General features: G+C 37.1%; 1 protein-coding gene across 5 annotated transcripts in view; it reads left to right on the top strand.

Moving 5' to 3' along the window:
* Cdc14a (cell division cycle 14A) overlaps positions 1-12,780 on the top strand; it is a 162,168-nt gene that overhangs the window by 25,262 nt on the left and 124,126 nt on the right. For 4 of the 5 annotated variants that reach the window (XR_007351804.1, XM_048814616.1, XM_015502612.2 and 1 more), the window contains exon 4: positions 9,905-9,997. The exons of the other annotated variant lie outside the window; for it this stretch is intronic. Coding sequence is in view for 3 of the 4 variants with exons in the window: in XM_048814616.1 (XP_048670573.1) it covers positions 9,905-9,997 (93 nt within the window). In the remaining variant the exon portion in view is untranslated. The remainder of the gene's footprint in view (positions 1-9,904; positions 9,998-12,780) is intronic. 5 annotated transcript variants of the gene reach the window in all.

Below are 12,780 nucleotides of genomic sequence, written 5' to 3' on the forward strand. Positions count from 1 at the left end.
CACCAATCCCAGTTTAAAGGCTTGGTTTAATTTGCTTTCATTTACAAAGCTTTCTTCCAACACTATGGAAATTTAGTGAATCTAGATAGGCCCCTCAGTTCATTTCAGTGATCGGGTCATTGGCTGGTTGCCCGGAATGACATTTTTAGCTTTAGGACAATTAATGGGTAGCCTAGTAATTTCTGAACCAAATATTAGTAAGTCTTGGGTTTTCTCAGTGAACCAAATAGCCAAACAGAATCTTTGTAGTAAGAGAAAAAGATTTAGTTTATCAGTCTAAAGTTGTTGCTTCAGCCTTATGGAATTTCAGTTTTTTCAATGGTAAAATAGGAATTCTCTCACAGGATTATATTAGAGATACATGTGAAAGAGCTTTGTAAATTTTAAGACCAAGATCCTATACCAAATAAAGTTAGTAATATAACATTTGTGAATTCTTTTGTAGTAAATGCAATAACTCGTTTCTTCCATGAAATTTAGGAAGACTCTCCTCTGATCCTTAATGCCATCATTTCTAAATGGGAAAGCTGGCCACTGTAATTTTGGGAATTGAAATGACTGTTTAGTCAAGACTCAGAAAGGGAATCCTAGGAGAGGTGTGTCAACTTGCCCAAAGCTGCAAGGTGAGGTCAGGGCTTGATTTTATGTCTCTTGATTACATACTTCACATTCTTCTTTCTGCCTCTTGGGCAATCATAGCCTCTGGTCTACAATTTCACGTGCTCATTGTTCCTACTACTTTGCCTTGTGTTCTTCGAGGATCCCCTGCCTTTTCCTGTTCAGTGGCTGTTACTGCCATTCTGGCTCTTTTGGAATTCCATTTGGAATGTACCCTTCTTGTTACATGCCTGGCTGACCTGTCTCTCACCTTGCTGGGAACTCTAGACCCTGTATCCTCTCAGTCCATAGATACCCTGCTGTTGTCTCTTGACAACAGCTCATGGTTCCTCAGTTTGGCAGGCCCCAGGCACCTTGCCTCTGTACCTTTTGCCCTGTTTGCCTTTCCAGCTCCACCCTTCATGTCTTCCCAGCAGATGATTTCAGTCACTAAATTAGCAATAACTATGGTACTCCTGCCACTCCCAGCCTTGTACTTTTCCTTGTACCACATAGTTGTTCCATGCATTTTTTTATGACGCCCTGTCTGACCAGAGTGCCCTTTCCCTCTGACTTGATAGCTTCTTGCTCCTTAAGACCTTGTTCAGGCGCCACCCTCTAGGAAGCATCTCCTTGCCCTCCTTGATTGGATTGGAGAAAGCTCCCTTGTGTTCCCATACTCCTCTGGGCAGACCTCATGATGTCTTACAATTATCTACCTCCACCTGTCTTTCTCACTAGGCTGTGAGTCCCTAGAGGATGAGGGCATGCCTTATATCTTTGTACCCAGTGCCCAGTACAGAGTTACCAGATTCACAGAAGTTTCTGTTGACTTTGTCATGATTCCCTTCGTTTGCAGAATGCCTGTTATCCTTTGGCCTGCAGAGGTTTCAGAATACCTTGTCCTCCGCATGTGTGCCTCCTCCCTATGCACTGATTTCTTAATCTTCTGCTATTTAGCTTCTCCCTTCCTACTCTACTGAAACTGCTCTATTTACATCTTTTTAAAATTTATTTATTCTAATTTGTTATATATGATAGCAGAATGCATTTCAATTCATATTACACATATAGAGCACAATTTTTCATGTCTCTGGTTGGACACAAAGTAGAGTCATACCATTCGTGTCTTCAGACATGTATTTAGGGTTCTATTTACATCTTAAACACAGAATCTGATGTAAATTGCTTGATCCTCAGACTTCTTTACTACACTCTGAATAATCTGGCATTTTATTTTAGCCAATAACATTATCTTGGAATTTTTCTCCTATATAATTTTTCTAATTTCTTTTGGCACCTTTTATTTTCTACTTTGCACATTTTTATTCCTTCTGGTAAAACTGCTATGATTTTTCTCTTATTCAATGCCATATATAGGTAGGTATTATTTTGCTGTGAATTCTATTCCAAACTCAACTTTTTCATTTCTTAAATGTCAGAAGGTATGTTTTCGGGTTGAGGATTTGAGGGAGTGATTGTTGACTTTTTTTGAGGGGAGGAGTGTCAATGTGCATTACGTTTCCACTGGCCTGAGTTGTAATTGGTTGATTGGAATGGAAAATTATCCATCAAACATCTGCTTAGATTAAAAATCCAAAAACAAAAACCATCATCACCAACAAAAAAATCTTGCTGCTTATTTTAAACTATACTTAAAAAAAATTGTTCGTACTCAGAGTTATGCAATAATAGGTTTCTTTTCTATTTGTAGTCAATAGTTACCACGATGAAGGAAGCAATCAAATGAGAGAAGATTTATTGAAATGAGAACAGTTTGCAAAACTGTTTATGTTATTTAGTGTAAAATGTCATTGATGATTGATAAGCTAGAACTGGAATTATTAATCTGGTATTTCAAGGGATTCTTAAACCCTGAAATTACATGTACACTTTTGTGTGTGTTTACTTTTTTCTTCTGGGATGATTCATAGCTTTTTATCAGGTTCTCAAAGAAATCCTTGACACAGACAATGCTAACACTGAGCCAGAATATAAGGGCTTTAAAAAGAGAAGGCTATACCAACAAGACAAAAATTATGGTATTTTAAAACACAGAATACCTTCTCCACACTTAATCAGTTAAAAACATCTTACAGTTACTAATTTAATAATCTGAAAGTTTTATAACTATGTTATGATTGGACTGGCTTTTCCTAAAATAGTCAATACAATTTTAATTATTGATTTCACTTTTTTCCTGAGAATTTAAAATCCCAGCTGAGGGGAAAATTTTTCAGAAAAACGGGGACATTTTCAAATTGGGGTTTGTAGTTTAGTGGTAAGGCAATTGCCTAGCATATGTGAAGTACTGGGTTCAATACTCTGCACCACATAAAAATAAATAAATAAATAAAATAAAGGTATTGTGCCTATTTATAACTAAAAAATATATTTAAAAGAAAGGGAACATTTCTTAGGACAGTGATTTTTTTTTAATACTTGCTGTTGTGAGTAATCAGGACAATTACAGTAATCTTGACAACTATTTTAAAAAGGATTAAAAGAATATTCACAGAAATATAATTTGAATTTACAAAACATCCCACATAACCCTTTCAGGGTGAAAAGGAAGGGGGGAGTGGGCATCATAAAATGAAGGATTGTATTGAAGCATTGAGGTACCTGGCAGATGGCGGGGCTCCAAGAATGTCCTTATTACTGAATGAATCAGTGCAGTAACTCTATCCTGGAAACCAAGCACCTGCCATTGTCTCAGGTGGTTGTACACAAGAACTCTTTTGATATGATTAGACCACCTTCTTTTTGTAACTACAAAAACATGTTGTGATTTCTTTATGCACTTCTTTTTTGTTTCAGGTTCATGGGCTTTGGGGGAAGAAAAACAAGTTATATTTTTGGAGATATTTCTTATAGTTTAAAGAGGTACTGGGACACTAAATCAGGAACTCATATGGGAGTGGGTATATGCAGACTTTGCAAGGCCTGGACCTCTTATGCCCAGGCAGGAATCCTTAGTCCAGAAGAACTCTATTATAGAGAATTCTCTCATGCCTTCAACTATATGATCAACAAGCTCAAACAATCCTATGGACAACTCTTCTGTGACATTTTGACTTCTACTTTAATCAAATGTGCCATTTAATTAATGGAATATGTTGGGTTTGGAACAAAATGGACTGTAGAGAGACATCTTTTTCTTTTTAAATAAACTATTCAACCTATTTTATCTTAGCTCTAAATGAAACCATAAACCATATTTTGTTTTGTGCAGCCAAAGAAAATTTTCAAGAATATCCCTTTCCTGAGAAAGTTGGAGGTAAAACATATAGAGGTCATGGCTGCTCACAGGAAGACCTGTTCATTTTATTGCTTTTGCAGTGAGATGACCACTGATTGCTATGGAGGTGCTGATTGCTGCGGCCATTACTGGGCTAGCCTAGTCACCTGTAAGAGAATGATGCCTGGGTCACCATGGTCCCTATGCTATGATCTACTTAATCTGACCACTGTCATTGGCAGAGCTTGCTTGTTTAGAGAAGTGCATGGGCTCTATTTCTTATTAAAGAGCATATTATCCTGGCTGCACTAATATCTTCCTTAGCTTGACCAGACTGATTCATTTAGCTTAATTAAACACAGTGTTCTAACCAGATGACTTAAAGATTTTACTTTTAAGCATGGCAAACAATTTTATGGAAAGGCTGCTTAAAATCTGTATTTAAATGGACCATTAACTTTTATTTTTCTTTTGGTTTTGAGCTTAATCGCATCACCTTTTGTTGTTGAATGGTTAAGTAGTTTGTGGTCTCCGGACCCAAGCTGAATAAGTGCATGATTTGTGTATGTTGCACAATCCACGGATAGCCTGGGTGATTTGTTATTTGTGTAGCATGTCATTATTTTGTCTCTGAGTTGCTGTGGCTTATTTTCATTAGGAATGATCTTACAGATTGTGACCTTTTATGCGGCTTTCCTTTCTGAGGTAGAAAATGTCTGTGTGTGGGTGGGGGTTAACATTCTCATCTTAGTTTGTATTATTCTCTGATAGCAGTCACTTTATTTTGGTTTACAAGTATCATGGTATACCTACTTACTGTGGTTTTCATAAAAGGGGTAAAACTTTGACACTCAGGTAAGCAATGCAGTTCTGGATATTTCTATAGGTTTGTTTGTTTTAATTGATAGGTATTCAACACTAAATCCCATCTTCTATCTACAATTTTGGACCTTGTTAAATGAGACAATTATTGTACCTACAACTAAGGTCATTTCATTGGGGCTGGTGTGTTGTGAATGTATCCCTATGCAGTTATTCTCTTGTGTTTGTAATAAGCATTGGCCTATATTTTGCATCAAATATTCATTAAATTGTGAGCACATGAGACTAGAGACTGGGGCTCTCCTCCCAGAGGGTTTGATGCACACAGCTGCTCCATTTACGCTGATGGAACCAATAGGCCTTTTTCAGCCACGGTATCCTGACACCCAGGTACAGCAAACTGGTTGCCTATGGTCTGTGTTTAGTCTGCAGGCATATTTTGTTGGGTATGAATGCTATGTTGAAAAATTAAAATTCATAATCAACATCTGTGACTTAGGAAAATTTTCACATAATTCTGGATTTTGTACTTCTTTAAAATTTATAGTATCTGAAAATTGGGTGCTCAAATTCCTCCATGGGAGCAGCAGCAGATCCAAATTCTGGCTCCCTGAGAGCATCTGAGTTTGGATCCTATGGACTAACTCTGTTCAAGTCAGCTTAATTCCAGAATCACTAAGGCACTTGTTCCTAAGGTGTTGTCACCCACAGTGCATGGATTTCCAAATTGTAATAAAGGTTTTTAAGGAATTTGGGGAAGGATGTTTATTTTTTTTAATTTTTTAAAATTATTTATTTATTTATTTTTTTAGTCATACATGACAGCAGAATGAATTTTGACATATAATACATACATGGAATGTACATACATCAATCATATTGTCAATTCTATTCTGCTACCCTTCCTATCCTCCTTACTCCTCCCCTCCTCTCCCATCCTTTCTCTCTAAAGGATGTTTATTTTAACATTCTTTTTTAAAGTTGTATCATGTGATTTGGAGCTCCTTTATAAGAGAATTTAAAGGTCTTTTGGGGTTCCTTGAGCAGCTAGACAGTGTTTTAGGATCTATAACATTTATGGGGGTGTGGCCATTTACATTTGTATGCAGCTATTCTTCAAAATTTTAGCAATATGTTAAGAGTAGTGGATTTCAGCGTGCTGTTTCTGCCTCCTCACAGCATCAGCATCACTGGGTGGGGAATTTGTTATAAATGCAAATTCTCAGGGCCTGTTTCACTGAATGAGAAATTCTGGGAGTGGGATTCAGCAATCAGTGCTTTAATAAATTCTCCAGGTGATGGTGAAACAATCATTACCAGGATTAAATATAATACAATAATATAATAATAAATGTATGTTAGATTTAAATTTAGTTCTTTTTTTTCCCCTGAGCTGGAGTCTCACTGTGTTGCCCAGGCTGGCCTTGAGCTCCTGGGCTCAAGCTAGCCTCCTGCCTTACCCTCCTGAGTTGCTGGCACTGAAGTGTATGCCACTGCCCCTGACTTCATTTTTTTTTTTAAAATTTCTGAAAAACTTTAGTACTGTTGACCAGTTCAACCTGAGAGTTATATAAATTGTGAACCACGGAATTTGTTATGGCCTCATAATTGAGATTTATACAGATTATCAAGCTCAGTGAAAGAGTTCAGAGTTTCTCCCATCTCCCACACATGTGTGAATGTTCACAGCAGGCCCTCTTTGGCTCCTGGTTTATGTTCTAGTAAAAGGCAGTATTCTCATTGTATTTCCACCTTGCCCAGGACCTCTGCCTTGGGCAACCCTCTCTGGTGAGCACCTGGTGCTTTAAAAAACAATGAAATACAGTAAACGACTAATAGATGGTAACTGTCATTATTGTTGCTGATGTCATTATAGACATTATAGAGGGCTGGCTGTGTCCCCTTAGGTTAAGAAACTTCAGGAGGCTATATACTCTAGTTTCAAGATAGAAATCTAAAATACAGGATGGATGGTGGCTGCAGGTGATGATTTGTAATGGTCATGTGCCTCTCACTGCCAAGCAGACCAGCAGGCCAGCAGGCCAGAGGTCTTAGGATTCCTTCTGTGGTATCCTCTCCTTCATATTTAAGACTGAATTCATTTGATTTAATCAGTTCCTAATTTTGCTTTGCTGTAGTACCTAGTGTTTTTGTAATCTTTGAGCTTCTCATGCAAAGTAAAAACAATCTGTAATAAAGGAGGTAGCTCACTAAAAGCTAGAGTTCATGGCATAACTTTGCAGGTGTCCTTCTTGAAGGGCAAGGGTCCTCTGCCAGAATGCAGAGGAGACAGACCACAGTGGGGAAGAGGCAGCTGTCCAGCAGGAGGGTATGATGTTTGCCTGTGATTAAGGCAGAATCTGAGAAAAATCTGTAGGGCCTATTAAGTGGAGGTCTGTTGTCTCCAAACTCTGCCTTCCTTTCCTTGCCCAGGAAGGGTTAATATCCTCTGAAGGTGCTTGGTCATCTAAGTCCCCCTGGATGGTATTGTTTCTCTTAAGGAGCTTTGATTATGTAATAGGTAGTTTTTTTTTTTTTTTTTTTTAAGGGAGGGGCATGTTAAATGCTTGAAAAGAAAAAAAATATTGAAGGGTTTTTGTTTATTAATTCAATCATGTAAATCATTAGCTAAATAATTTAAGGAATACTTTTTTATCCCTAAAAATTTTCATTGCGTACCAGAATATTTCCTCTGATGAACATGGCTGATAGAAAGCTGTGGGGCAGGGTGACCTGTAGAGGGAAGCCTGGCTGTGGTAAGTAGGGAAATTAGGACAAGGCCAGCACACACAAGGTTTTTCTCTGTTATTCACTTTGAATTAGTTGTGATTCCTTGAGTCAGAACTCAACCCTCTGTGATCTGACCTAGGAGACACTGGCCAAGCTTCACTGAGCAGAAGATCATTTCTTGGCTGTAGTGCTTTTGAAACTTAGAAAATCTAATTCCAAAAACATCTGAGCAAGGTAAATGTTAGACACTTAAAAGTTTTTTCCTATAAATCAGGCAGTAAGTTCTCAAAAAAAAAAAATAGTTGTATTTTTTTCCTTTTGGCAGTAGTTTCCCGTAGGAAATATTTTAAAGTAATTAGAATTTCTAGGTAGTTTTTTTATGGAGACCACTTTTTATGTGATGTAATTTTTGAAAGCTTGAAAAGGTTAAGAAACTTCTGAAATTTTAAAACATTTTAATTTTGTTGTATTTACTTAAAAACTTTGATAGATATACAGTGAAAGGCAAGTCTCCCTCAGAATTCTGTCCTCCAGCTTCATAGTTCCATTCCAAGGTAGTCTCTGTATCCCAAATAATTTAGAACAAGGGAGAGAGAAAACAAACAAATAAACAAGCCAATACAACAAATTCCAAAACAAAAGCTTGAAACAAACCTACCCAAGAAATGATCATTGGTGATAAAAGAGCAGCATTGTGGCCAGGAGATTTGTAAAATAAATAAAATTCCACATTATTAAACAATAACAGTAATTTGGCACAAAACCTAATTTTTTTGTAGAAAAGAGCATCATAGCAGACAGTCCAGACTTCAAGGTAGATTGTTGACATTTTCTTTCCCATAGTGTTTTAGGGAACTAGGAAGTATAATTTGACAGAGGCCAGGAGGCAGAAGAACTGCTGAGACCCGATGCTCACTCAGTCTGAAGCCCTTTCCTGGGCAGCTGTCCTGGGCAAGGCAGTCTTTAGATATTTGCCATTCAGAGAGAATAGGAGTACTTATGTCTAAAGAACCTTCACTCCCTCTCCTTTTGTAAATCAGACATGACTTATTGATGGAGAATGATAAGTGGCAAAGCTAACCAACCAAGAAACAGTAAAATTAAATAGGAAAAGGAAATGTCCAGGCAGTGAATAGTTTCAAATTGAGAAAGCAAGCAGACAAGTGTTAACGTCATTGCTAGTGACCTTGAAGTCTTTAGGATAAAGTGTTCACCCAACTGAGATGAATTGAATAAAAGATTCTTCTTTTTTCCTCCTTATTTCATAGGAGTATTTTCAGAATCTGTCAGTAAATAAGGGCATTGATAATAGAGACTATCTTTGAGTCAAACATTAATTTTTAAAGTTGCAATTAAAAAAGGGCACTACCATTTTTAGAAAATGTGATTTTTGGTTATCAAAGAAATGCCTGAAGGGGTGATGAGAATTTCTTGTCTTACAGCTGGGATACATGCAGCTATGTTGTTGCATGCAAAAGCCAAAATAATGAAGTGTAATTCTTAGAATAGATTCCAGAGTTTCCTCTCATTTCAGGAAAGAGCATGGTAAAAGAGTCTCTGTGGGGTATGTTCAATGTACAAGGAATAAAAATCCACCTTTATGGTCAATATGAATTTACAGAGAATGTTAAAATATATTTATGTACTTATATTTTGAAAACCATTCGTTAAAATACTGTAATTGTCTTGAAATATGAGAAAATTGAGTACATTTAATTGAGTTACATCCGTGTTCTCATTGTACTAGATTTATTTGAGTTTTGATTAATAATTTGATTTTTTTCAACAAATCTTTTTATTCGCCACTTCTTTTTATATTTAACATATATACAGTAGACCGTGATGTTTATTTTGGGTTTAAACAGTTGAGCATGCAGCATAGTGCCTGACATATAGCAAGTGCTTAATTAATTGTTCGAACTCATGAATTTAATATTTGGCTGGTGTACTAAGATGTTTTGCAGATATACTTTTGATGATTCACCTTTTCCCATTAACCACTTATTTTCAGTTAATTAAAAGGAAATTTTTAGAGCACATCTTTGAGAGAAAATATTAATATTCATCTCTAAAAATAAAAAATTTAGAGAAGACTTCAGACTGGTTGACTCATTTAAAAACAAACTAAAATATGAAAAGTACGATAACTTATCATGAGAGGGACATGTAGGGAGTGAAAAAGAGTACATAGACTGTATGTAAGATCAGGAATAAGTCATCAGAAATGATTCTTATTAATAGAGATCTCCGTGATTCGTTATTTTCCATCACATTAGTCTCCTTTGTTGGAGAGAAACATGTTTGCTGTATTTTCAATTTTCACATCATGGTGGCTGCAGAAAAGTGAAATAGGAATCATTGTGCTGGTGTTCAAATGCCACAGAAGTTACAATTGAAAGGTGTTAAATTTGTGGGTTGTAACACATCTTGGAAGTTAAGGGATGATGGCTACCTTCTGTATATTTTAACATTGTATTTATGGTTGTGCTAATTTTTAAACATTCCTCTTTCTAGTCATACAGCTTATCGAGAAAGAAAATAGTGCACTACACCTGTTTTGACCAACGGAAAAGAGCAAACGCAGCATTTTTGATAGGTGCTTATGCTGTAAGTACTTTCTTCATGATTATTTTCTATAATCAGGCCAGAGGAAAGCTGACACTGTCGATAAACCCTAGCCACTTTTCCAGTGGGACTGAGAGAGGGAAGAAGATTATTAGCAGTTTGGGAACTGATCTGAAATGGAAAGTGTGGACTAGCCCTGATGTAGTGTTTTTTCTTTAGATTTTATTTCCTAGTAGCTAGTAAGAGAATTTTGGAACCACAATATATAGCTTGGATTTCCACAGTTGTATATATGTTTTAATAGAAAGGAAACCTAGCCAAGGACATTTTCAGGGAAAAAAAAATTAGAGTGGTGTGTGTGTGTGTTTGTGTGTGTGTGTGTGTGTGTGAATGTGATGAAATATAATATTAACAAATTTTTTAAAGCCTGTTAAGGTGTTCCTTTTTTATGGGAGAAGAGGAAATACTAGATTGCACAGTGGAGAATTGTTATTACTATTATTTTTATCCAACCATTTATTCAGCCAAACAAATATTTATAGTAGAAAACCTAAATATAAGTCATGCATATATTATAGCTTCCCTAGACATTTTAAAAATAATTTGGAGTAGAAATTCTATTCTCTGCAAGCACAAAAATATCAATGTGAATTCCATATGAACATACAGTTTCTGGAATTTTCTATGTATACTGATATTGGGTAAAAACTTAGAAGGCAGAGTGTTCAGGGTTGAAATGTACTTGCATCCTAGAATGGCTTTTGAGGCATATGTTTGATATCCACTTAGGAATATGTTGGTTTAAAAGCAGGGAGAGAGGTGTCATTTCTCCTCATCCTTGGGTACAGACAGTGCTTCTCTGAAGCCCAGACATACTGCTGCACAACATTTTGAGGGCCTCATCCTGAAGACCTTGACAGAAGGGGCACCAGCTAGTAGACATCAAACTTTGCCAGATCAAATGTAAACCTCTGGGGGACAGAACCCAGAGGTACTGTTGGGAAGGCTGTCAGCTGTTGCAGGGCACAGGATGAGAAGGCAGCAAGCTGACAGCCAGAGTGCTGGGTGCTTCTAGGTGTGAGGTGCCCAGTTCTGGCTGCCCTTCCTCCCAAAGCGGCTGTAGTAAGCCTTGGGCTATCCTTTGTGACCCCTTTTCTTTTTTGCTCTGTAGACAGCATGGGACAGTACAAGGAATAGTGGCTAAGAATCAGACAGGCATGAGTTTTTCATGCTGAAGGGGCTTTGATGATTGGTAAGCCACTTTATCTCTCTTAGCTTTGTTTAGTTTCCTTATCTGTAAAATGAGAGGGTTCGATGTAATGACCTCTAAATTTTCTTTCAATTCTTAGGACACTTAGCACCAGCTAGGCTATTGCTTTTATTTTAAGCCAGCTTGGCTATTGCTTTTATTTTAAGAGTATACACAAAAGCTGGCTGATGGCAGGAAGATTCAGCGAAGGGCTGGTGAACTGAATGAAGCAGGCATGCTTATTTTTCAATTTACATTGATAATTACTACTCATTTGAAACTGATGATGGATGCTGTGATTAAAATATGGGGCGCCTGTCCTGATCTCTGGACTGAAGCCATGTAAACAAGTGTGTTTTTCCTGTGGGGTTTTGTGATGCTTTGTGAGCGTGTAATTTGTTGCTCCTTTGTCATAAAGGATTGCCATCAAGAAGGGGTCATCATCTGCTGATTCTCTTTTTCTTTTCCCCTGCTTTCTCTCCCTTGTCTCTTCTCGCTCTCTTTTTGCCTGTTTTTGTTTTTCTTTTCTTTCTGTTTTGTTCAGTGTGACCCTTCTTTTTAGTAGATACCTCCAGAATTTGGAAATGAAGTCTAGTTATAATAGGTGCATTGAGCTCATGATAAAATATGTCTTCTAATGCAAAAATTTCTGCCACTTTAAAGCAACCCAAAACAGTCACGGTATGGTGGAGAAGTGCTGAGTACCGTGTGAACTCATCTTACATGCTAGTTACAGTCCTGAGTGTAAAGTCATTATTCTTGTATTGGTCATTTCCCAGTTGATTTATCTTTCCTAATTTTGGAGCTGTGTTCCCCAGAAAGCTGCATCACACAAACCCTTCATAAAAATGAAACTAGGGATTGCAGTCTTCAAAAATGTTTTATGCCTTTCTTCAAATCATCTGAATGCTCTTCATTGTTGACACACATTTTTAAAGAAGATAATAATGTGCATTGTATATAGGTCTCAGTTTTGTGAAACACAAATTTCACATGTGTTTCAAGTTGCTAGTTGGAGTAGTCTCAGTCTTATGAAGGAACCTTCTCTGAATACAACCTTTAGAGCAGCTACAGAGTCTAGGTGTGTGTTTTATCAGAGAGAAGTCCTTAGCAGTGAATGAGTCCTTCTTTTTAAAATGAGGAGTCAGCTTTCTCCCAAGGAGTATTTACTAATAAAAATATTTTGTACTAGAACAAACCTTTTTCTCAGAACCTTAGTTTTTTTCTTGGTAAAATTTGGATAATACCAGGGTTTCCCTGGCTATCTCACAGAATTATTCTGAAGACCAAATATCCAACAGCCTGTTGGATAGCTCTGCTTTGTATATCTAAAGGATATTTCACAGTTATGATGGCAGAAGAGAACTTTTTATTCCTTCTGTTCCTAAACCTGTTTATTTCCTAGTCACCTCCTTTCTAGATGTAGAGTAACTGCCATCACTGGCTTGCTGTATCAAAAGATAGTGGTCATTTTGCTTCCTTTTCCCTCATTCTCCTTATGCTTGCTGATAAGTCTGGTCTGCTGACCCTCCACGGCACATGTGGAATCAGAACACCTCTTTTCATGGATGGCTGG

This window comes from Marmota marmota, unplaced genomic scaffold (assembly GCF_001458135.2).
Source record: "Marmota marmota marmota unplaced genomic scaffold, marMar, whole genome shotgun sequence".
NCBI classification, from domain to species: Eukaryota; Metazoa; Chordata; class Mammalia; order Rodentia; family Sciuridae; genus Marmota; species Marmota marmota.